Raw genomic sequence first — 25,278 nt, 5'->3', positions numbered from 1 at the left:
GTCATATAATGAAGTTATTTAAATTGCCACACTCGCATGCCATGCATTAATATTTAAAATGTTCAAATTCCATTTCTGATAATCCATGCACCTCAACTTGAACAGTCTACAAATGTCAATATTCATCAGGGGCGGCACTATCCATTGACTAGGCTCTACCCCTTGTCCCTTCACGGAAGTTAATCGTTTCCTAGCAACGCCTGGCCGGCAGACAAACAGAGGTGAGTCTAGCTGTTTTTAGTTTGCAAATTCAATTTCGTACTACGAGCTGCAGGATTATTTGTTGTTGCTGAAGAGGTGATAAAGCAGCCGTAAGGTTGAGTAACTTGTGCATTTCGAGAACAGTTCAAACATTGTGGTAATTTTAAATTGTTAGGTAATCTAGCTAACGTTAGCGTTAATAGCGTATTAACGAATAAGCACGCTAACTTCAAGGCAAGTGGATAGCAGTATTCCACGGGAAACATTATGCGCGTAGGAGGCATAGCCATCATAGGTATCTGTCTTGTTTCATTTTTAAGCAAATGTACAGTATGAGGGCCTAATGAATGATTGTCGTCAACTTCATAACGTTAGTGAATATTTAAATATGTGTGTCTCTGTCATGTTTTCCCAGGTGATGACAGGAGGCTTTGTCAGACAACTTTTAAACGTGCATTTTTGCTTCAATACATTATTTTCATTCTGACCTTTCTTTCAGTTCTGAAGAGAACTCCTTAATAACTCAAGAAGCAGGTAAGGCTTTCAAGGAAAGGGCGTTAAAAGAGCAGGTGACATTATTTAGCAGACACTCTTATCCAGAGCGACTTACAGGAACAATTAGGGTTTAAGTGGCTTGCTCAAGGGCACATATACTGATTCTTTCACCTAGTCGGCTTGGGGATTTAAACCAGCAACTTTTCGGTTACTGGCACCAAAGCTCTTAACCGCTAGGCTACCTGCCAACATGACTGCAATGAAATCCAATGTCGCTGTCACAAAGGCAACCTTCTTGTAGTGCTGACAGAGGCAACCTTCTTGTAGTGCTGACAGAGGCAACCTTCTTGTAGTGCTGACAGAGTCAACCTTCTTGTAGTGCTGACAGAGTCAACCTTCTTGTAGTGCTGACAGAGTCAACCTTCTTGTAGTGCTGACAGAGTCAACCTTCTTGTAGTGCTGAGTGCTGACAGAGTCAACCTTCTTGTAGTGCTGACAGAGTCAACCTTCTTGTAGTGCTGACAGAGTCAACCTTCTTGTAGTGCTGACAGAGTCAACCTTCTTGTAGTGCTGACAGAGTCAACCTTCTTGTAGTGCTGACAGAGTCAACCTTCTTGTAGTGCTGACAGAGTCAACCTTCTTGTAGTGCTGACAGAGTCAACCTTCTTGTAGTGCTGACAGAGTCAACCTTCTTGTAGTGCTGACAGAGTCAACCTTCTTGTAGTGCTGACAGAGTCAACCTTCTTGTAGTGCTGACAGAGTCAACCTTCTTGTAGTGCTGACAGAGTCAACCTTCTTGTAGTGCTGACAGAGTCAACCTTCTTGTAGTGCTGACAGACCTTCTTGTAGTGCTGACAGAGTCAACCTTCTTGTAGTGCTGACAGAGTCAACCTTCTTGTAGTGCTGACAGAGTCAACCTTCTTGTAGTGCTGACAGAGTCAACCTTCTTGTAGTGCTGACAGAGTCAACCTTCTTGTAGTGCTGACAGAGTCAACCTTCTTGTAGTGCTGACAGAGTCAACCTTCTTGTAGTGCTGTCAACCTTCTTGTAGTGCTGACAGAGTCAACCTTCTTGTAGTGCTGACAGAGTCAACCTTCTTGTAGTGCTGACAGAGTCAACCTTCTTGTAGTGCTGACAGAGTCAACCTTCTTGTAGTGCTGACAGAGTCAACCTTCTTGTAGTGCTGACAGAGTGACAGAGTCAACCTTCTTGTAGTGCTGACAGAGTCAACCTTCTTGTAGTGCTGACAGAGTCAACCTTCTTGTAGTGCTGACAGAGTCAACCTTCTTGTAGTGCTGACAGAGTCAACCTTCTTGTAGTGTGTCAACCTTCTGACAGAGTCAACCTTCTTGTAGTGCTGACAGAGTCAACCTTCTTGTAGTGCTGACAGAGTCAACCTTCTTGTAGTGCTGACAGAGTCAACCTTCTTGTAGTGCTGACAGAGTCAACCTTCTTGTAGTGCTGACAGAGTCAACCTTCTTGTAGTCTTGTAGTGCTGACAGAGTCAACCTTCTTGTAGTGCTGACAGAGTCAACCTTCTTGTAGTGCTGACAGAGTCAACCTTCTTGTAGTGCTGACAGAGTCAACCTTCTTGTAGTGCTGACAGAGTCAACCTTCTTGTAGTGCTGACAGAGTCAGTCAACCTTCTTGTAGTGCTGACAGAGTCAACCTTCTTGTAGTGCTGACAGAGTCAACCTTCTTGTAGTGCTGACAGAGTCAACCTTCTTGTAGTGCTGACAGAGTCAACCTTCTTGTAGTGCTGACAGAGTCAACCTTCTTGTAGTGCTGACAGAGTCAACCTTCTTGTAGTGCTGACAGAGTCAACCTTCTTGTAGTGCTGACAGAGTCAACCTTCTTGTAGTGCTGACAGAGTCAACCTTCTTGTAGTGCTGACAGAGTCAACCTTCTTGTAGTGCTGACAGAGTCAACCTTCTTGTAGTGCTGACAGAGTCAACCTTCTTGTAGTGCTGACAGAGTCAACCTTCTTGTAGTGCTGACAGAGTCAACCTTCTTGTAGTGCTGACAGAGTCAACCTTCTTGTAGTGCTGACAGAGTCAACCTTCTTGTAGTGCTGACAGAGTCAACCTTCTTGTAGTGCTGACAGAGTCAACCTTCTTGTAGTGCTGACAGAGTCTTGTAGTGCTGACAGAGTCAACCTTCTTGTAGTGCTGACAGAGTCAACCTTCTTGTAGTGCTGACAGAGTCAACCTTCTTGTAGTGCTGACAGAGTCAACCTTCTTGTAGTGCTGACAGAGTCAACCTTCTTGTGAGTGCTGACAGAGTCAACCTTCTTGTAGTGCTGACAGAGTCAACCTTCTTGTAGTGCTGACAGAGTCAACCTTCTTGTAGTGCTGACAGAGTCAACCTTCTTGTAGTGCTGACAGAGTCAACCTTCTTGTAGTGCTGACAGAGTCAACCTTCTTGTAGTGCTGACAGAGTCAACCTTCTTGTAGTGCTGACAGAGTCAACCTTCTTGTAGTGCTGACAGAGTCAACCTTCTTGTAGTGCTGACAGAGTCAACCTTCTTGTAGTGCTGACAGAGTCAACCTTCTTGTAGTGCTGACAGAGTCAACCTTCTTGTAGTGCTGACAGAGTCAACCTTCTTGTAGTGCTGACAGAGTCAACCTTCTTGTAGTGCTGACAGAGTCAACCTTCTTGTAGTGCTGACAGAGTCAACCTTCTTGTAGTGCTGACAGAGTCAACCTTCTTGTAGTGCTGACAGAGTCAACCTTCTTGTAGTGCTGACAGAGTCAACCTTCTTGTAGTGACAGAGTCAACCTTCTTGTAGTGCTGACAGAGTGTGCTGACAGAGTCAACCTTCTTGTAGTGCTGACAGAGTCAACCTTCTTGTAGTGCTGACAGAGTCAACCTTCTTGTAGTGCTGACAGAGTCAACCTTCTTGTAGTGCTGACAGAGTCAACCTTCTTGTAGTGCTGACAGAGTCAACCTTCTTGTAGTGCTGACAGAGTCAACCTTCTTGTAGTGCTGACAGAGTCAACCTTCTTGTAGTGCTGACAGAGTCAACCTTCTTGTAGTGCTGACAGAGTCAACCTTCTTGTAGTGCTGACAGAGTGTAGTGCTGACAGAGTCAACCTTCTTGTAGTGCTGACAGAGTCAACCTTCTTGTAGTGCTGACAGACAACCTTCTTGAGTGCTGACAGTCAACCTTCTTGTAGTGTGACAGAGTCAACCTTCTTGTAGTGCTGACAGAGTCAACCTTCTTGTAGTGCTGACAGAGTCAACCTTCTTGTAGTGCTGACAGAGTCAACCTTCTTGTAGTGCTGACAGAGTCAACCTTCTGTAGTGCTGACAGTGCTGACAGAGTCAACCTTCTTGTAGTGCTGACAGAGTCAACCTTCTTGTAGTGCTGACAGAGTCAACCTTCAGTAGTGCTGACAGAGTCAACCTTCTTGTAGTGCTGACAGAGTCAACCTTCTTGTAGTGCTGACAGAGTCAACCTTCTTGTAGTGCTGACAGAGTCAACCTTCTTGTAGTGCTGACAGAGTCAACCTTCTTGTAGTGCTGACAGAGTCAACCTTCTTGTAGTGCTTGACAGAGTCAACCTTCTTGTAGTGCTGACAGAGTCAACCTTCTTGTAGTGCTGACAGAGTCAACCTTCTTGTAGTGCTGACAGAGTCAACCTTCTTGTAGTGCTGACAGAGTCAACCTTCTTGTAGTGCTGACAGAGTCAACCTTCTTGTAGTGCTGACAGAGTCAACCTTCTTGTAGTGCTGTCAACCTTCTTGTAGTGCTGAGTCAACCTTCTTGTAGTGCTGACAGAGTCAACCTTCTTGTAGTGCTGACAGAGTCAACCTTCTTGTAGTGCTGACAGAGTCAACCTTCTTGTAGTGCTGACAGAGTCAACCTTCTTGTAGTGCTGACAGAGTCAACCTTCTTGTAGTGCTGACAGAGTCAACCTTCTTGTAGTGCTGACTGACAGAGTCAACCTTCTTGTAGTGCTGACAGAGTCAACCTTCTTGTAGTGCTGACAGAGTCAACCTTCTTGTAGTGCTGACAGAGTCAACCTTCTTGTAGTGCTGACAGAGTCAACCTTCTTGTAGTGCTGACAGAGTCAACCTTCTTGTAGTGCTGACAGAGTCAACCTTCTTGTAGTGCTGACAGAGTCAACCTTCTTGTAGTGCTGACAGAGTCAACCTTCTTGTAGTGCTGACAGAGTCAACCTTCTTGTAGTGCTGACAGAGTCAACCTTCTTGTAGTGCTGACAGAGTCAACCTTCTTGTAGTGCTGACAGAGTCAACCTTCTTGTAGTGCTGACAGAGTCAACCTTCTTGTAGTGCTGACAGAGTCAACCTTCTTGTAGTGCTGACAGAGTCAACCTTCTTGTAGTGCTGACAGAGTCAACCTTCTTGTAGTGCTGACAGAGTCAACCTTCTTGTAGTGCTGACAGAGTCAACCTTCTTGTAGTGCTGACAGAGTCAACCTTCTTGTAGTGCTGACAGAGTCAACCTTCAGTGCTGACAGAGTCAACCTTCTTGTAGTGCTGACAGAGTCAACCTTCTTGTAGTGCTGACAGAACCTTCTTGTAGTGCTGACAGAGTCAACCTTCTTGTAGTGCTGACAGAGTCAACCTTCTTGTAGTGCTGACAGAGTCAACCTTCTTGTAGTGCTGACAGAGTCAACCTTCTTGTAGTGCTGACAGAGTCAACCTTCTTGTAGTGCTGACAGAGTCAACCTTCTTGTAGTGCTGACAGAGTGACAGAGTCAACCTTCTTGTAGTGCTGACAGAGTCAACCTTCTTGTAGTGCTGACAGAGTCAACCTTCTTGTAGTGCTGACAGAGTCAACCTTCTTGTAGTGCTTCTTTGTAGTGCTGACAGAGTCAACCAGAGTCAACCTTCTTGTAGTGCTGACAGAGTCAACCTTCTTGTAGTGCTGACAGAGTCAACCTTCTTGTAGTGCTGACTGACAGAGTCAACTGACAGAGTTCTTGTAGTGCTGACAGAGTCAAGTGCTGACAGAGTCAACCTTCTTGTAGTGCTGACAGAGTCAACCTTCTTGTAGTGCTGACAGAGTCAACCTTCTTGTAGTGCTGACAGAGTCAACCTTCTTGTAGTGCTGACAGAGTCAACCTTCTTGTAGTGCTGACAGAGTCAACCTTCTTGTAGTGCTGACAGAGTCAACCTTCTTGTAGTGCTGACAGAGTCAACCTTCTTGTAGTGCTGACAGAGTCAACCTTCTTGTAGTGCTGACAGAGTCAACCTTCTTGTCAACCTTCTTGTAGTGCTGACAGAGTCAACCTTCTTGTAGTGCTGACAGAGTCAACCTTCCTTCTTGTAGTGCTGACAGAGTCAACCTTCTTGTAGTGCTGACAGAGTCAACCTTCTTGTAGTGCTGACAGAGTCAACCTTCTTGTAGTGCTGACAGAGTCAACCTTCTTGTAGTGCTGACAGAGTCAACCTTCTTGTAGTGCTGACAGAGTCAACCTTCTTGTAGTGCTGACAGAGTCAACCTTCTTGTAGTGCTGACAGAGTCAACCTTCTTGTAGTGCTGACAGAGTCAACCTTCTTGTAGTGCTGACAGAGTCAACCTTCTTGTAGTTGACAGAGTAGTGCTGACAGAGTCAACCTTCTTGTAGTGCTGACAGAGTCAACCTTCTTGTAGTGCTGACAGAGTCAACCTTCTTGTAGTGCTGACAGAGTCAACCTTCTTGTAGTGCTGACAGAGTCAACCTTCTTGTAGTGCTGACAGAGTCAACCTTCTTGTAGTGCTGACAGAGTCAACCTTCTTGTAGTGCTGAGTCAAGAGTCAACCTTCTTGTAGTGCTGACAGAGTCAACCTTCTTGTAGTGCTGACAGAGTCAACCTTCTTGTAGTGCTGACAGAGTCAACCTTCTTGTAGTGCTGACAGAGTCAACCTTCTTGTAGTGCTGACAGAGTCAACCTTCTTGTAGTGCTGACAGAGTCAACCTTCTTGTAGTGCTGACAGAGTCAACCTTCTTGTAGTGCTGACAGAGTCAACCTTCTTGTAGTGCTGACAGAGTCAACCTTCTTGTAGTGCTGACAGAGTCAACCTTCTTGTAGTGCTGACAGAGTCAACCTTCTTGTAGTGCTGACAGAGTCAACCTTCTTGTAGTGCTGACAGAGTCAACCTTCTTGTAGTGCTGACAGAGTCAACCTTCTTGTAGTGCTGACAGAGTCAACCTGACAGAGTCAACCTTCTTGTAGTGCTGACAGAGTCAACCTTCTTGTAGTGCTGACAGAGTCAACCTTCTTGTAGTGCTGACAGAGTCAACCTTCTTGTGACAGAGTCAACCTTCTTGTAGTGCTGACAGAGTCAACCTTCTTGTAGTGCTGACAGAGTCAACCTTCTTGTAGTGCTGACAGAGTCAACCTTCTTGTAGTGACAGAGTCAACCTTCTAGTGCTGACAGAGTCAACCTTCTTGTAGTGCTGACAGAGTCAACCTTCTTGTAGTGCTGACAGAGTCAACCTTCTTGTAGTGCTGACAGAGTCAACCTTCTTGTAGTGCTGACAGAGTCAACCTTCTTGTAGTGCTGACAGAGTCAACCTTCTTTAGTGCTGACAGAGTCAACCTTCTTGTAGTGCTGACAGAGTCAACCTTCTTGTAGTGCTGACAGAGTCAACCTTCTTGTAGTGACAGAGTCAACCTTCTGACAGAGTCAACCTTCTTGTAGTGCTGACAGAGTCAACCTTCTTGTAGTGCTGACAGAGTCAACCTTCTTGTAGTGCTGACAGAGTCAACCTTCTTGTAGTGCTGACAGAGTCAACCTTCTTGTAGTGCTGACAGAGTCAACCTTCTTGTAGTGCTGACAGAGTCAAGTAGTGCTGACAGAGTCAACCTTCTTGTAGTGCTGACAGTCAGAGTCAACCTTCTTGTAGTTCTTGTAGTGCTGACAGAGTCAACCTTCTTGTAGTGCTTGACAGAGTCAACCTTCTTGTAGTGCTGACAGAGTCAACCTTCTTGTAGTGCTGACAGAGTCAACCTTCTTGTAGTGCTGACAGAGTCAACCTTCTTGTAGTGCTGACAGAGTCAACCTTCTTGTAGTGCTGACAGAGTCAACCTTCTTGTAGTGCTGACAGAGTCAACCTTCTTGTAGTGCTGACAGAGTCAACCTTCTTGTAGTGCTGACAGAGTGACAGAGTCAACCTTCTTGTAGTGCTGACAGAGTCAACCTTCTTGTAGTGCTGACAGAGTCAACCTTCTTGTAGTGCTGACAGAGTCAACCTTCTTGTAGTGCTGACAGAGTCAACCTTCTTGTAGTGCTGACAGAGTCAACCTTCTTGTAGTGCTGACAGAGTCAACCTTCTTGTAGTGCTGACAGACCTTCTGTAGTGCTGACAGAGTCAACCTTCTTGTAGTGCTGACAGAGTCAACCTTCTTGTAGTGCTGACAGAGTCAACTGACAGAGTCAACCTTCTTGTAGTGCTGACAGAGTCAACCTTCTTGTAGTGCTGACAGAGTCAACCTTCTTGTAGTGCTGACAGAGTCAACCTTCTTGTAGTGCTGACAGAGTCAACCTTCTTGTAGTGCTGACAGAGTCAACCTTCTTCTTGTAGTGCTGACAGAGTCAACCTTCTTGTAGTGCTGACAGAGTCAACCTTCTTGTAGTGCTGACAGAGTCAACCTTCTTGTAGTGCTGACAGAGTCAACCTTCTTGTAGTGCTGACAGAGTCAACCTTCTTGTAGTGCTGACAGAGTCAACCTTCTTGTAGTGCTGACAGTCAACCTTCTTGTAGTGCTGACAGAGTCAACCTTCTTGTAGTGCTGACAGAGTCAACCTTCTTGTAGTGCTGACAGAGTCAACCTTCTTGTAGTGCTGACAGAGTCAACCTTCTTGTAGTGCTGACAGAGTCAACCTTCTTGTAGTGCTGACAGAGTCAACCTTCTTGTAGTGCTGACAGAGTCAACCTTCTTGTAGTGCTGACAGAGTCAACCTTCTTGTAGTGCTGACAGAGTCAACCTTCTTGTAGTGCTGACAGAGTCAACCTTCTTGTAGTGCTGACAGAGTCAACCTTCTTGTAGTGCTGACAGAGTCAACCTTCTTGTAGTGCTGACAGAGTCAACCTTCTTGTAGTGCTGACAGAGTGACAGAGTCAACCTTCTTGTAGTGCTGACAGAGTCAACCTTCTTGTAGTGCTGACAGAGTCAAGTCAACCTTCTTGTAGTGCTGACAGAGTCAACCTTCTTGTAGTGCTGACAGAGTCAACCTTCTTGTAGTGCTGACAGAGTCAACCTTCTTGTAGTGCTGACAGAGTCAACCTTCTTGTAGTGCTGACAGAGTCAACCTTCTTGTAGTGCTGACAGAGTCAACCTTCTTGTAGTGCTGACAGAGTCAACCTTCTTGTAGTGCTGACAGAGTCAACCTTCTTGTAGTGCTGACAGAGTCAACCTTCTTGTAGTGCTGACAGAGTCAACCATCTTGTAGTGCTGACAGAGTCAACCATCTTGTAGTGCTGACAGAGTCAACCATCTTGTAGTGCTGACAGAGTCAACCATCTTGTAGTGCTGACAGAGTCAACCATCTTGGTTCCCACCGAGTCCAATGGAGGGTGGAGGAAGTGAGGGAGGAGGAGAAGAGGAGAGGAGGGGAAGCCCGCCACAGGAGGAGGGGAAGTACGATGAACAGCCAGGTGATGCTGACGAGGCAGCAGAGGACTCTGGGGTTACTGTACTACCCGGGCAGGAGGTTTGTGAAAGATACTACTCTACAGTACAGGATACTTTCTTTTTTTTCACACGTTTCTCAAGTTAGGATTTGTGACTCATGATATTGTGTCATCTGCATTTTATTTGTTGTCATTCAAAATCATGAACTTATTTCCAAAAGACGATTTGACATGATTTAGGCAGTGGTCCAATGCACATAATTAAATATAACCCTTTATTATTTGTATTGTAACCTTATGGATCAAAAAGTGACTTCCTGAGTGTCCTCCTGTCTGTCCTCCATGCAGGGTGGATCAGCAGAGCAGTCAGACAGAGAGCAGGCCGAGGCGGGGGCTGGTTACCCAGTGTCACAGTCAGGAAACAGTGGGACAGGCGCAGCCTTCAACCCCGCCAGCAACTCAGGTCCGCTGGGTTTCAATAAGAGGGAGGGATAGAACAATGGTGGACATTTCTAAACTGATTTCTATCACTTTTTGCAATTGACTCGAGCACTGTGACTTGCCAAGCGCGGTATCTGTTGAGGAGTGATCATGAAACGTTGTTTTCTTTTGGGGTGCCAGATAACGGAACGATGCCCTTGCCGCCTCACCCCTCGTTGCACCTCTCAGTCCCCCTCTCCGACAGCGATGCGGACGGGTTACGCAGGGCGGCGGAAGAGGGCGATGAGGAAGATGAGCTCATTGTGCTGGACCCTGAACACGTAAAAGAAGTTTCCCCGCTTAACATCACTGCTAACGTGGTTTTAAATACCTTAAGGTTTAAGCCCCGTCATGCTAATCAGATGAACGTCTTACTGTGCTTTCTCCCATCTGCCTGCAGCCGCTGATGAAAAGGTTCCAGACTGCACTGAGGAACCACCTCCACAAGCAACTGGAGAGACTCAACATGGAGTTGCGTGAGAAGGTGAAGTAGCTCTCTTCTTCTGAGGCAAAGATTCTTCATCTTTTACAATGGGCCACAATCAAATCAACATGGACATCCACTTTACAGTGTGCATAGAGTACGATTCATGCCATTTATAGTCACTCTTTTCCCAGGAGAGGGCGCCATTGACTTGTTTTGGCTCAATCTCGAACCGTGACCCTGTGCTTTCGTTTTTCAAAACACAGAATAAACTAATCTGCAACTAGAAATGATCTATAAGCGGCAACAATTGATTTACAAAGATTAGTCACTATTGTTATAACATTTTTTTTTAAAGACATCCACAGGCCTTGCAGTACGTTTCTAATGCATTTGCCCTGTGCAATTCTGACCCCAACCTATGCTCTCTTTCCCTCCCCTCCTCCACCCATCTCCCTAGATGGCCATAGAGAGGTCTGAGAGTGACCACCGAGAGGAGCTGGGCGTGGAGCTGTACGGCATACAGCAGGAGCTGGCCAGACTCCAGGCCTGTCTGGAGGGCCGTCACGAGACCAACGCGCAGGCGGCCGCCCAGCGCAGACAGGCCCAGGATCAGCTGGAGGGGGTCCGAAGCCAGTACCGCACCACAGCCAGCCAGGCCGGCAAGCAGAGATCACACGGTGAGACCCATAAAGATACACAGTTAGTATGTCTTTTTTCATTCTGTGCTGAGACCACTCACTGACTTGATAGGGACAGACACTATACAAGGATTGTATGAATACTAAAGAACTGCTCAAGAGACATTGATTCATCAACTGTCACAAAGCACACGTTTCTGTAAACGTAGGGTGTTGTCACTTTGCTACAGATGTAGGATCTTCATTTGATCACTTTTGTTGTCTGCGCAGATAAGCTTTGTGATTTACATAAATTCACTGAAGACCCATACTAACAGTATTGCACTTTTCAGGTAACCTACTTTTGGCCAGCTAATAGCTTAACCACCGATCAAGCAACATTATGCGCTTATTTTGCCGTGACAATATAGGTCAAATTAAGATCCTATATCTGTACTATGGCTTGGGCCAGGAGTTTTTCTTGACCTAATCAAGGGAAAAAAATCAGGACCCTAGCCTAGTTATAATAGTCCATAACAATATAAAGGTTTTCCTGGTCAGGTGACAGTCAGGAAAAACTCCTGTCCCTAACTACGTCTATCACCTCCTTCCTCAGTGTCCCAGCTGCAGAGTGAGGTAGAGAACCTGGCACTGCGTCTGTTCTACATGCAGGAGGTTAACGCCGACCTGCGCTCTGACATCACGGCCATGAAGAACGCCTCGCGCAAGGCCTACTCCGAGAAGACCCAGGCAGAGGAGCAGAAACACAAACAGGTCAGGACACATGCCTTCCTTCTTTTACAACTGATTCAAGATCAGCTGATTGGCATGTTAGTTCTAATGTTAACCGTTCTGAGCCAAAACCGCAAAACTGGTCCTGGACCAGATGCTAAGGGTCTAGAAATAGAATTTAAAATAATTATTATTACTGTGGCTAAATCTTCTCTTGCAGTGTATTACAGGTGATTCCTTATATGACCCCCCCCTCTCTCTCTCTCTCTCTACCCCCCTCTCTCTACCCCCCACTCTCTCTTTACCCACCCTCTCTCTCTCTCTACCCCTCTCTCTCTCTCTACCCACCCTCTCTCTCTCTACCCACCCTCTCTCTCTCTCTACCCACCCTCTCTCTCTCTCTACCCACCCCTCTCTCTCTCTACCCACCCCTCTCTCTCTCTACCCCCTCTCTCTCTCTCTACCCCCCTCTCTCTACCCCCTCTCTCTCTCTCTCTACCCCCTCTCTCTCTACCCCTCTCTCTCTCTATCCCCTCTCTCTCTCTACCCACCCTCTCTCTCTCTCTCTACCCCCCCTCTCTCTCTCTACCCCCCCTCTCTCTACCCCCCTCTCTCTCTACCCCCCCTCTCTCTCTACCCCCTCTCTCTCTACCCCCCCTCTCTCTCTACCCCCACTCTCTCTTTACCCACCCTCTCTCTCTCTCTACCCACCCTCTCTCTCTACCCACCCTCTCTCTCTCTACCCACCCTCTCTCTCTACCCACCCTCTCTCTCTACCCCCTCTCTCTCTCTATCCCTCTCTCTCTCTATCCCCTCTCTCTCTCTACTCTCCCTCTCTCTCTACCCCCCTCTCTCTACCCCCTCTGTCTCTCTATCCCCTCTGTCTCTCTACCCCCTCTCACTCTCTACCCCTCCCCCTCTCTCTACCCCCTCTCTCTCTCTACCCACCCTCTCTCTCTCTCTCTACCCCCTCTCTCTCTACCCCCCTCTCTCTCTTCCCCCTCTCTCTCTCTACCTCCCCCTCTCTCTACCCACCCTCTCTCTCTACCCCCTCTCACTCTCTACCCCCCTATCCCACCCTCTCTCTCTACCCTCCTCTCACTCTCTACCACCACCCCCACCCCACCCCCTCTCAGGACTTGTATGTCGAGCGGTTGACCAAACACATGGAGCGGCTGACGGAGCAGATAGCTCTGTATAAAGTACAGACCATCGCCCAGTCTGAGGAGACCCAGGCAGCCAAGGAGGCCCTCTCTGAGGTACACTACTGTCCACTCCCGGTTGGGTACAGGCTTTTGATCCAGCCAATCAGTATAACACAATAATAAATGTGTTACTGCTTAGGCTGAGACAAAAGCTGTACACACAGAAGGAATGGGGAATGGTGGTGAACGGTGTGCCTTTTGCCTGTGTCTCTCTCGATACAGGCCCAGATGGAGATGGACTCTTTGGGGATGGAGAGGAAGCAGCTGCTGCAGCAGTGGAACAGCAGCCTGGTGGGCATGAGGAGACGAGACGACGCCTACACCGCCATGCTGGAGGCTCTGCGGTGAGGCCACGTAAACGCCTAGAGTCTACACACATCACAGGAGGCTGCTGAGGGGAGGACGGGCTCATAGTAATGGCTGGAACGGAGTGAATGGAATGTTATCAAACACATGGGAACCGTCTGTTGATGTGTTGGTTACCATTCCATTTATACCGTTTCAGCCATTACTATGAGCCCGTCCTCCCCAATTAAGATACCACCAGCCGCCTGTGACGCGCACACACACACATACACATACATACACACACACACAGTGTAGAACAGCAGCCTGGGGGGTATGACGAGACGAGGCCAACACCACGGTGGAAGAGAATACACACTGGATAGATTTGAAATGGCAACCCTATTCCCTATATAATGCACTACTTTTGGCAAGCTGTACATTGGCCACTGTCCAATGTCTATTTACAATACAATTTGTATTTGCCGTGCATCAGTCCTGTTGGTCTGCTCTGGTCGTTTCTCCTTGAGACTGGACATGCTGTACACCTGTGGGATGCCACCGAGCACACGTCTGTCAATCTCCCTCCCTCTCCCTGCCTCCATGCAGCGCGGCCACCCACCAGGTCCGCTCTCTAGACACCGAGATCGAGGGCTTCAAGAAGTCCATCACGCAGGAGGGGGAGCGCAATGAGCTGCTGACAGTACTACTGAACCGGACCCAGCTGGACAGCGCCACCTCCAGGAAGCTGATCTCCCACAGCCACAGCCAGCAGGAGGCGCTGCAGGTCCAGTACAGCATCTACATGAGGACCCTGCAGGAGACCGAGCAGACGCTGCAACGCGTCAACACGGTGAGTGAATAGGTTGCTTTAACCGAGGGTAAACACTCGTCAAGTCAAAAGACTTGCGTTTATTGTGGTTTGCTTCTTCTATTTCTTTCTCAAGTCCGCAGTTGATTTGTGTATCTATCGTGTATCTATTTGTGTATCTATTGTCCTTTCCCTATGCAGGCTCCTCTGAGTTCAATATCCGCTCAATGTGAAGTGACTGGAATGTATTGGCGTTGTCGTGACTCGTGTAAGTGGGCGAAAGTACGATGAAACACTTCTAACCTCTGTCCCCCTCCCTCCCGTCTCCCCATGTCTCTTCTCCCCCCTCCCCTCTATTCAGGAGTGTCGGGTGCGCCAGGTGGAGGTGTCCTCCCTGAGGAAGCAGACGGAGAAGGAGTGGGTGCGGCGCATCGAGCTGGAGGACCGCATCATGTCCAAGATGCAGGAGCATCTCACCCACGACAAGGCCACCAAGTACTCCCGACGCCTCACCGACAAGATGGCCGCCCACAAGAGGGAGAAGGTGAGCGGGGTCGGTCGCCGTATTTTTTGGGGTTATCCTGAGTGGCGCAGCGGTCTAAGGCACCGCATCGACGGCGGTCTGAGGCACTGCATACAGACCCGGGTTCGATCCTGGGCTGTATCACAACCGGCCGTGACCAGGGATTCCCATAGGTCGGTGGACAATTGGCCCAGCGTCGTCCAGGTTAGGGGAGTGTTTGGCCGGGGTAGGCTGTCATTGTAAATAAGAATTTGTTCTTACCTGACTTGCCTAGTAATTCATAATATTACAAAGACTATTTAGCGGTGTATAGTCAATCATATTGTGGAGATGTGTTAGGAATGGGAGACTTTGTAGAATTACAGTACAGAAGGAGTTACATCTGGTTGTTATTTAATATCTTGAGCTAGTTTTTCAATGACCTGTGTAGACAAAGAAAGGGTCCATTGAAAACCACACCAACCGCAATGCTACATATGAAACTTTGCTATCGCAATGTATCACTGTGTTCAAACCAATATCTGTGTGTGCGTCTCTCTCTCTCTCCTCACCCTGCCAGGAGACCCAGCTGTCCCGGCTGGAGAACGAAATGGCGGCGGTGACGCTGGAGAGCAGTGACCTCACCCTGCGCCTGGAGGGTCTGGCCCGCACCCTCGCCTCGCTGGAGACGGAGATGAGCCGCCGCAACGAACTGCTCGGCGCCAGCGAGGCCAGGATCACCAAGCGCGTCACCGTCATCGAGCGCAAGCAGGCCACCATCAACGTTTACAACAAGAAGATTGAGCAGCTCGTCGCCAGCACTGGGGTGAGAGTTAACTTACAACCAAGCACTGACCAGTAACCAACTGAACACTCTGGGTTTATTTCCCTTAGAATAAAGGACTATAGGTACTGAATCTAAAATAGGTGGCACCTACAGATCTAGAATGGTATTCTATTTCTATGGTAGCACCATCCTCTACAATAAGACCGGAGCCAGAATGGATTTGAAACGTTTCAGCTTTGGGGGGAAAAAAATGCACATTTTCCTGACTTTCTATGTTGTCTTGATCACGTCCCTACGTACGTCAACAGCACGAGGACCTGGGCCCGTTGGAGATCCAGGCCAGTACTCTGACCAAGCAGCTGGAGGCGGTGGGAGGAGAGATCAAGGAGCAGCAGCAGCTCTGGCTGCGGCAGCAGGGGGAACTGGTGAGACTGACCCAGGAGAAACAGGCCCGGAGCGCCGCCCTGCTCACACTGCAGACCCAATTCACCATCCTACAGCAGAGGAAAGTCCGCACCGAGAGTACGGTAACACACACGGGCGCGCACACCCACTGACCATGGAGAAATGGGCCCGGAGCACCGCCCTGCTCACACTACTACTACTAATACACCTACCGGTACCCAGCCCCCATGGGCTTACAAGACACGACAGAATAAAATATAACTTGACAAATTATGAGCATAGAATACAGCTACCATATAGCCCCACTACACAAACAGTACATGTATCCTTCTCCTCCAGGCATCGTGAACGCACTGAGCAATCACAAACACTCCCGGTCTGAAACAAGATTTCAGACACTTCACCATTTTTGGGTTCTTTGTGACCCTACCCTAACAAAACACACGCTAACCCATGGACTCCCCACCTCTCCGCTGCCTCCCGTCCAGGTGAGATGCAACAGGAGCAGCGGGAGCAGGCCGAGCTGGAGAGACACATGAAGGAGCTGATGGCGGACATGTTGAAGCTCAACTCCCTGCTGAGTGAGAACAGGCATCTCCACCAGGCCCTGGAGCAGGGCAACGTCGTCATGGAGACGGACTTCCTGCACAGACTCAAGGTCAGACTGGTGGTCACGGTGGGGGCTGTTTCTGGTGTTCATCAGTCCCCCAGTCAAATACACACACGTGTTCTATATTGCCCCACAAAAGCAAAACGCAGTAACTACGTTGTTTGTTTTTTTTACAACAAAATCTGACTTACAAAGTCTTTTTCTATCTCGACGGACAGCAATTTCTGATGCACCATGATCGATGTTGATCAACAGGCTTGTTCTTGTGTCAGGAGACGAAATACCGCGTTAATCAGATATACCTGGCCGTTACAACCGATCAAAGGCCTTTTTACCCAAATCCAAGGGCAGTTTGCTAGACGTACTGTAAATGTACGTACAGAAATGCCTCCGCACCATTGTACCTCATGTATAACCGTGTACTCCTGTGACGTTGTGTGTTCAGGAGGCGGAGAGAAACTCCATTGAGATGCAGATGAAGCTCGAGAGGATCCAGGAGGAGAAGGACAGGCTGCTCAACAGTCTGGTGGAGTCGGAGTGAGTCAAACAGTAGCAAAGTAGTCCGCCTAGAAACATGAGCCTCCGTCTATCTGTCTGTCTGTGTCTTGTCCTCATGCGAGTGTACGTGTCTGTGTGTGTGTGTGTTTCACGTGCTTGTGTTATATGGGGTGTGTGTTTTTGTTGAGTTCACCCGCGCTTCCACATCTGCGTCGCTTGCTGCTCGGGGTTTTAGGTCGGGTTTCTGCGGCGCACTTTGCAGACATCATGTAAAAAAGGGCTTTAGAAAAGACATTTGTTGATGTTTATTTGCGTGCGTGCATCTGTGTTTTCAGGCGTCAGATCATGCTGTGGGAGAAGAAGACCCAGCTGGTGAGAGAGACCAGGTCGGCTGTGGACTCTGAGGTGGGCCAGGGAGACATCCGCACCATGAGGGCTGAGATCCACCGGATGGAGGTAAGTAACATCACACACACTGGAGAAACCAAAAGCGACTCTCACATCACACAATCTTTCACTTAGTCCCTCCTACTGTAGGTCGATACACTGTGTCTGCATATAGAAAATGACAACATTGTGTTGCTGCCTTGTACGAAATGTACGATACAAATCATGTTTGATTTGATTCCTTAGCGCGCTAAATGTGGAATAGGTAGGACACCTGTTTCACCCCCTCCAATGCTTTCACTGGGGAATGAATCAATGCTGTGTGCTGGGAGTAAGAATCAAGTATCAATGTGGGTGTGTCCCTACAGGTGCGATACGGTCAGCTGATGAAGCAGCAGGAGCGCCTACTGAGGGAGATGGAGGGAGTGGTGGCCCGCAGGGAGACTATCGTGATGCGCAGTGAGGCCCAGGCACGCACCGACCGCAAGCAGCCCACTCACACCGACTTCCACGGCATCCTGCAGGGCCTGCGTCGGAAGATACTGGACACACAGAAGGTGGGGGTGTGGGTCGGTGGGTCAGTTGGGGTGTTGGTGGGTGTGCGTTCCTGTGTGTATGTACAGTACGTACAGTACCAGTCAAACGTTTGGACACCTACTCATTCATGATTTTTCTTTATTTTTACTATTTTCTACATTGTAGAATAATAGTGAAGACATCAAAACTATGAAATAACACATATGGAATCATGTAGTAACCAAACAAGTGTTAAACAAATCGAAATATATTTTATATTTGAGATTCTTCAAAGTAGCCACCCTTTTTCTTGATGACAGCTTTGCACACGCTTGGCATTCTCTCAACCAGCTTCATGAGGTAGTCACCTGGAATGCATTTCAATTAACAGGTGTGCCTTGTTAAAAGTTCATTTGTGGAATTTCTATCCTTCTTAATGCGTTTGAGCCAATCAGTTGTGTTCTGACAAGGTAGGGGTGGAATACAGAATAAAGTCCTATTTGGTAAAAGACCAAGTCCATATTATGGCATTAACAGCTCAAATAAGAAAAGCGAAACGACAGTCCATCATTACTTTAAGACATGAAGGTCAGTCAATCCAGAAAAGTTTATTCAATTGCAGTCGTAAAAACCATCAAGCGCTATGATGAAACTGGCTTTCATGAGGACCGCCACAGGAAAGGAAGACCCAGCGTTATCTCTGCTGCAGAGGATAAGTTCCTTAGAGTTACCAGCCTCAGAAATTGCAGCCCAAATAAATGCTTCACAGAGTTCAAGTAACAGACACATCTCAACACCAGCTGTTCAGAGGAGACTTTGTGAATCAGGCCGTCATGGTCGAACTGCTGCAAAGAAACCACTACAAAACGACACCAATAATAAGAAGAGACTTGCTTGGGCCAAGAAACACAAGCAATGGACATTAGACCGGTGGAAATCTGGCTGATCAGTCCAAATTTGAGATTTCGGGTTCCAACCGCTGTGTCTTTGTGAGACGCGGAGTAAGTGAACGGATGATCTCTGCATTTGTTGTTCCCACCGTGAAGCATGGAGGAGGTGTGATGGTGTGGGGGTGCTTTTCTGGTGACACTGTCAGTGATATATTTTGACTTCATGGCACACTTAACCAGCATGGCTACCACAGTATTCTGCAGAGATATAGCATCCCATCTGGTTTGTGCTTAGTGGGACTATCATTTGTTTTTCAACAGGACAATTACCAAACACACCTTCAGGTTGTGTAAAGGCTATTTGACCAAGAAGGAGAGTGATGGAGTGCTGCATCAGATTACCTGGCCTCTACAATCACCCGACCTCAACCCAATTGAGATGGTTTGGGATGAGTTGGACTGCAGAGTGAAGGAAAAGCAGCCAACAACTGCTCAGCATATATGGGAACTCATTCAAGACTGTTGGAAAAGCATTCCAGGTGAAGCTGGTGGTGAGAAAATCCCCGTTGGGGAGAAAGGAGTAGGCTGTCCTTGTAAATAAAATGTATTCTTAACTGATTCCATGTGTGTTATTTCATAGTTGTGACGTCGTCACTATTATTCTACAATGTAGAAAATAGTAAAAATACAGAAAAACCCTTGAATGAGTAGGTGTGTCCAAACTTTTGACTGGTACTGTATATGCTTCATATGTGTGTCTGTTTGTGTGTGTGTGTGTCTCCCCACCCTAACAGCAAGCGGAGGAGTGTGACGGGGTCCTCAGGGAGCTGCAGCAGGGCCAGGCCAGTCTGAGCTGCAGTCTGCGGGACAAACAGCTGCAGCTGGGAGAGCTCCATAGTGCCAGAACTGTCCTCACCTCAGACTTCCAATGTCTGCAGGACACCAAGGAGAGGGTACGCGATGTAGACACATTCACCCATTCACTCTCAACATTATTCCTGCCCAATGTATTGTTATCCATAGTTGAGAAGTGGTTTGCGCTGTGCATAGCTATTTGAATATCTCTTTTCATCTCATGTCTTTTTTAATCGCTTTATCCATCCTTCTTTTCCTCTCTCGGTCTGGTTCTCTCGCTCTCTCACCCAATCTCTCTCTCTATCCTCCCTTTCTCCCTCTCTCTCTCTCTAGAACCTGGCCCGTCTGGTCTCCCTCCAGGGCCATGCCAAGCAGCTCCAAGCGGTGCGTGAGGGTCGCTACAGCGCCCTGTCCACCAGCGAAGCTTTGGAGCCTGCGTTGCAGAGGCAGGAGGAGCGTCTGCACGCTGTGACCACCATCCTGCACCGTGTCCAGCAGGAGTTCCCCCAGCACCAGGGGGCGCTACGACGCCTCTCCCTCGCCCTGGCCGCGCGCCTGCAGACTCCGATTGGTCAGGAGACCCACTGACTATTACATGACTGAAAACCCCCATCATAGGATGATTACCCACGGAGTAGATTGGAGATAGAGATCCATCATAGTTGTCGGGTATTACTGCTCTATGGTGTTCTATGTTACTCTGGCTGTTAGGATTAGAGAGCTGGACTTGGGGTGGAAGCTCTCCTCCTGGCCATGTTTGGGCAATTTTGGTTTTCAGAATATTTCAGTTTATTTTGTTTCACTTGATAGAATGAAGAGTTGATTTAATATACAGTATACACGGATATCCTACCAGCGTGTGAAAATAATATTGTCCATGGATAAACTGAAGATACACATAAATAAACAATAAAAGCAACATTTGGAATTCTTTCTTTAGTTAATATCCACAAACTAGCTAAATCTTAAGTGTGGAATCACTAAAGCCAGCCTGTGAATGATCATATGTCATAATAACAGAGAAACATCATACAATGCCATTAAGCGTCACTTAACATAAATGAAAGGTTATGTCCATCAATGTCAAATATCAGATAATAATCAGTCAATTGGCTGGTTCCCCCACCCAATAAGCAGTCGCTGACATCATAGTCAGGAAGTGGTCCCCGGTGGTCCCCTCTCTCCAGGGTTTTCTTTGTGAATAAACACCAGACCCCTTTGGAGTTGATTCTCTATTCACCTCTGGATATCTAATCCATTTATATAAGAAGATTACCACCCCTAATCTCATGCGTTCCTGAAGTGCCTTTTGTCACGGTTTGGGGCTCCTTCAAGGGAAGGGAACTCCCGAACTGTCCCTAAATGAGTGATGATCTGGAACCAGGCCAGTCACCAATTACATTCCCCCTCTTTTCAACAGCTTTTGTTATTCTATATGTTTCACTGACGGCTCCAAAAAGTAGTTTGTGTACTTACTGTCATGGAAACCTTTGTTATAGGAATCTTTATTGTCAGCGATGGCTGTTATTTAGAGGCTTGGCCTCAATCTCACAGATAGCTTTGCCAGTGGCTTTGTTTGCCTGTTACATGACCGGTTAGGTGCTATTATAATACACACCGTGAATGTAATTGGAAGGGTGAGAAGGCCTGGCCAGGTTACATATCAGTGAGGCCACAGTCCTTCAGTTGGTACAGATCAACATCAGCTGGTGGACCACCCACTAACCTGTTATGTTTCGTCCTAGGATGCGTCTCAATGGTCTATAAAGGCTTCCTTTCCTCGCATCCTCTCGCTCATCTGCTCTGATCTAAGGATACATGATAGGTGAAAGCATATAGTGGATGCCTACTAGGAATTTGCTTTCAAATCAGAAAATGACAGGTTTACAGCACAAGCACAGGAAATGTATTATTTTGATTGAATTCCTTTCAGAGACACTTTACTTAAAGCATCCAGGTTTAATTCTTTAGAACTTGTTATAATTATGTATAACCCTTTTTAATGTAATTCAACCAGCCTTATAATGTGTTTGTGTGTGACCTGTATTTGAAGGCTTATAGCTGCACTTGCAATGTGGTCTTACAGGTATTGTCAACAAGTACTTGGAGAGGTGTACATTAAGGCATCCCAATTCTGATATTCTTTTCCTCTAGTTGGTCTTTTGACCAATCCCATGAGATATTTTCACACCAGATCTTTTTCAGAGCTGATCTGATTGGGAAAAAAATATCTGAATCTGGCTGCCTGTGTAAATGCAGCCTTCGGACACATACCGAATTGACATATTTTTTAAATAGGTAGTTGGTATGTTCTGCACTTCCACTGTGACACCAAATGACTGTATACATGTCTAGTCAGTCTCATATATGGGCATCTGTCGGGGTTGATTGAGAAATCAGTCACAGTGAGGTGGATTCATATGGTTTCTCATAACTTAAACTTGTGAAAACTGCATGTTGTTGATGGTTTCATTGGTTGTTACAAAAACATCCTCGTTCCATTGGTCTTTGGACTACTACACCCATGTATTGCACACAAAGTGTCTAGGTTACTTTTCCTAAAAACCTTTCATGTCACAGGCTATAATTGTCAGCAGCTCCAAGTAAAAAGCCTACATAGGCCGTAAGGAAGTAACTCAGTGGAATGAATGTGGTTTTGGAGGTGCAACCACTGATGTGTCATCTCAATGGCCGTTTATTTTCCAGTTCAGTTCTGGCGTCATTGCACATGTCATATGTAAATAGCAACCAGGATTGTACATTATTCAAATATATTTGGTATGTGGCATCACATGAGCTAAAAATTGATACACTATACAGTACCAGTCAAAGTTTGGACACACCTACTCATTCAAGGGTTTTTCTGTATTTTTACTATTTTCTACATTGTAGAATAATAGTGAAGACATCAAAACTATGAAATAACACATACAGTGGGGAGAATAAGTATTTGATACACTGCATATTTTGCAGGTTTTCCTACCTACAAAGCATGTAGAGGTCTGTCATTTTTATCATAGGTACACTTCAACTGTGAGAGACGGAATCTAAAACAAAAATCCAGGAAATCACATTGTATGATTTTTAAGTATTAATTAGCATTTTATTGCATGACATAAGTATTTGATACATCAGAAAAGCAGAACTTAATATTTGGTACAGAAACCTTTGTTTGCAATTACAGAGATCATATGTTTCCTGTAGTTCTTGACCAGGTTTGCACACACTGCAGCAGGGATTTTGGCCCACTCCTCCATACAGACCTTCTCCAGATCCTTCAGGTTTCGGGGCTGTCGATGGGCAATACAGACTTTCAGCTCCCTCCAAAGATTTTCTATTGGGTTCAGGTCTGGAGACTGGCTAGGCCACTCCAGGACCTTGAGATGCTTCTTCCGGAGCCACTCCTTAGTTGCCCTGGCTGTGTGTTTCGGGTCGTTGTCATGCTGCTGTACTATTGGCCAATGTACAATCGCTGGGTAATAAATTGGACGAACTAAAAGCAAGTATATCCTACCAACGGGACATTAAAAACTGTAATATCTTATGTTTCACAGAGTCGTGGCTGAACGACGACATGATGACATACAGCTGGCGGGTTATACACTGTATCGGCAGGACAGAACAGCAGCCTCTGGTAAGACAAGGGGTGGCTGTCTATGTATATTTGTAAACAACAGCTGGTGCACGATATCTAAGTAGGTCTTGAGGTTTTGCTCGCCTGAGGTAGTGTGGTCGACAGCTTATCGTGAGATACTCTATCTACCTCTGTATTTTTCGTGGCTTTCTACATACCTTCACAGAGCGATGCTGGCACTAAGACCACACTCAATGAGCTGTATCCCGCCATAAGCAAACAGGAAAACCCTCGTCCAGAGGCAGCGTTCCTAGTGGCCCGGAACTTTAATGAAGGGAAACTTAAATCCGTTTGACCTAATTTCCATTAGCATGTTAAATATGCACCCAGAGGGAAAAATCTCTAGACCACCTTTACTCACAGAGACACATACAAAGGTCTCCCACGCCTTCCATTTGGCAAATCTGACCAAAATTCTATCCTCCTGATTACTGCTTACAAGCTCAAATTTAAGTAGTAAACACCAGTCAGGAAGCAGATGCTAAACTACAGGACTGTTTTGATAGCACAGACTGGAATATGTTCCGAGATTATTCCGATGGAATTGAGGAGTACACCACATCAGTCACTGGCTTCATAAGTAAGTGCATCGATAACATTGTCCTCACTGTGACTGTACGTACATTCCCCAAGCAGAAGCCATGGATTACAGGCAACATCCACACTGTAGGTAAAGGGTAGTAGAGCTGCCGCTTTCAAGGATGCGGTACTCTAACCCGGAAGCTTATAAGAAATCCCGCTATGCCCTCTGACGAACCATCAAACAAGCAAGGTGTCAATACAGGACTAAGATCGAATCGTACTACACCGGCTCCAATGCTCGTCGGATGTGGCAGGGCTTGCAAACTATTACAAACTACAAAGGGGAAAAAAGGTAACACTGAAACATGCATGAGAGCATCAGCTGTTCCGGACGACTGTGTGATCACTCTCTCCGCAGCCGAGTGTAAGACCTTTTAACAGGTCAACATTCACAAAGCCGCAGGGCCAGACAGATTACCAGGATGTGTACTCTGAGCATGCGCTGACCAACTGGCAAGTGTCTTCACTGACATTCTCAACCTCTCCCTGTCTGAGTCTGTAATACTAACATCTTTCAAGCAGACCACCATAGTCCCTGTGCCCAAGATCACTAAATCAAATCAAATTTATTTATATAGCCCTTCGTACATCAGCTGATATCTCAAAGTGCTGTACAGAAACCCAGCCTAAAACCCCAAACAGCAAGCAATGCAGGTGTAGAAGCACGGTGGCTAGGAAAAACTCCCTAGAAACGAAGGTAATCTGCCTAAATGACTACCGAACCTTAGCACTCATGTCTATAGCCACGAAGTGCTTTGAAAGGCTGGTCATGGCTCACATCAACACCATTATCCCAGAAAAACTAGACCCACTCCAGTTTGCATACCGCCCCAACAGATCCACAATGATGCAATCTATATTGCACTCCACACTGCCCTTTCCCACCTGTATCAGAATGCTGTTCATTGACTACAGCTCAGCGTTCAACACCATAGTACCCTCGAAGCTCATCACTAAGCTAAGAACCCTGGGACTAAACACCTCCCTCTGCAACTGGAACCTGGACTTACCCCCAGGTGGGAAGGGTAGGTAACAACACATGCACCACACTGATCTTCAACACAGGGGCCCCTTAGGGGTGCCTACTTAGTCCCCTCCTGTACTCCCTGTTAACTCATGATTTCAAGGCCAGGGACGACTCCAACACCATCATTAAGTTTGCTGATGACACAACAGTGGTAGGCCTGATCATCAACAACGACGAAACAGCATATAGGGAGGAGGTCAGAGACCTGGCCATGTGGTGCCAGGGCAACAACCTCTCCCTCAACATGATCAAAACAAAGGAGATGATTGTGGACTACAGGAAAAAGAGGACCAAGCACGCCCCCATTCTCATTGACAGGGCTGTAGTGGAGCAGGTTGAGAGCTTCAAGTTCCTTGGTGTCCACATCACCAACAAACTGGTCCAAGCACACCAAGACAGTTGTGAAGAGGGCACGACAAAACCTATTCCCCCTCAGGAGACTGAAAAGATTTGGCATGGGTCCTCAGATCCTCAAAAGGTTCTACACCTGCACCATCGAGAGCAACTGGTTGCATCACTGCCTGCTCGGCCTCCATCCGCAAGGCACGACAGAGGGTAGTGCGTACGGCCCAGTACATCACTCGGGCCAAGCTTCCTGCCGTCCAGGACCTCTAGACCAGGCGGTGCCAGAGGAAGAAGGACCTAAAAATTGTCAAAGACTTCAACAACCCTAGTCATAGACTGTTCTCTCTGCTACCGCATGGAAAGCGGTACCCGAGCATTTAGGTCCAAGAGGCTTCTAAAGA

At 47.0% G+C, this 25,278-nt stretch overlaps 1 protein-coding gene across 4 annotated transcripts; it reads left to right on the top strand.

The window, feature by feature from the left end:
• The first annotated feature begins 171 nt into the window (after positions 1-171).
• On the top strand, positions 172-20,217 carry ccdc40 (coiled-coil domain containing 40). Of its 4 annotated transcripts, none has more exons than XM_046331132.1 (20): positions 172-221; positions 701-735; positions 9,180-9,362; positions 9,631-9,745; positions 9,904-10,043; positions 10,163-10,246; positions 10,647-10,866; positions 11,423-11,580; positions 12,675-12,797; positions 12,966-13,087; positions 13,638-13,881; positions 14,201-14,383; positions 14,922-15,167; positions 15,437-15,650; positions 16,022-16,191; positions 16,589-16,680; positions 16,977-17,097; positions 17,397-17,585; positions 19,229-19,387; positions 19,623-20,217. In XM_046331132.1, the coding sequence occupies exons 3-20, from the start codon at positions 9,219-9,221 to the stop codon at positions 19,875-19,877; spliced, it is 2,979 nt and encodes a 992-aa protein (XP_046187088.1). In that variant the 5' UTR covers positions 172-221; positions 701-735; positions 9,180-9,218; the 3' UTR covers positions 19,878-20,217. The 4 variants fall into 4 exon arrangements, with proteins under 4 accessions (XP_046187088.1, XP_046187089.1, XP_046187090.1 ...); XM_046331133.1 differs by having other exon boundaries at positions 207-221; positions 617-735; XM_046331134.1 differs by lacking the exon at positions 172-221 and adding an exon at positions 232-496.
• Positions 20,218-25,278: the final 5,061 nt, after the last annotated feature.

The sequence above is a fragment of the Oncorhynchus gorbuscha genome, linkage group LG26, assembly GCF_021184085.1.
Source record: "Oncorhynchus gorbuscha isolate QuinsamMale2020 ecotype Even-year linkage group LG26, OgorEven_v1.0, whole genome shotgun sequence".
Taxonomy (NCBI): Eukaryota; Metazoa; Chordata; class Actinopteri; order Salmoniformes; family Salmonidae; genus Oncorhynchus; species Oncorhynchus gorbuscha.
The sequence above is the reverse complement of the archived record's forward strand: the minus strand, read 5'-3'. Positions and strand labels throughout refer to the sequence as shown.

Excerpts from the sequence above, each read along its gene's own strand:
- ccdc40 (XM_046331132.1), top strand. The coding sequence starts at position 9,219 with ATGGAGGGTGGAGGAAGTGAGGGAGGAGGAGAAGAGGAGAGGAGGGGA. Across the intron at positions 12,798-12,965 it reads CCAAGGAGGCCCTCTCTGAG|GCCCAGATGGAGATGGACTC; the intron begins GTACACTACTGT and ends CTCTCGATACAG. Across the intron at positions 14,384-14,921 it reads CCGCCCACAAGAGGGAGAAG|GAGACCCAGCTGTCCCGGCT; the intron begins GTGAGCGGGGTC and ends TCACCCTGCCAG.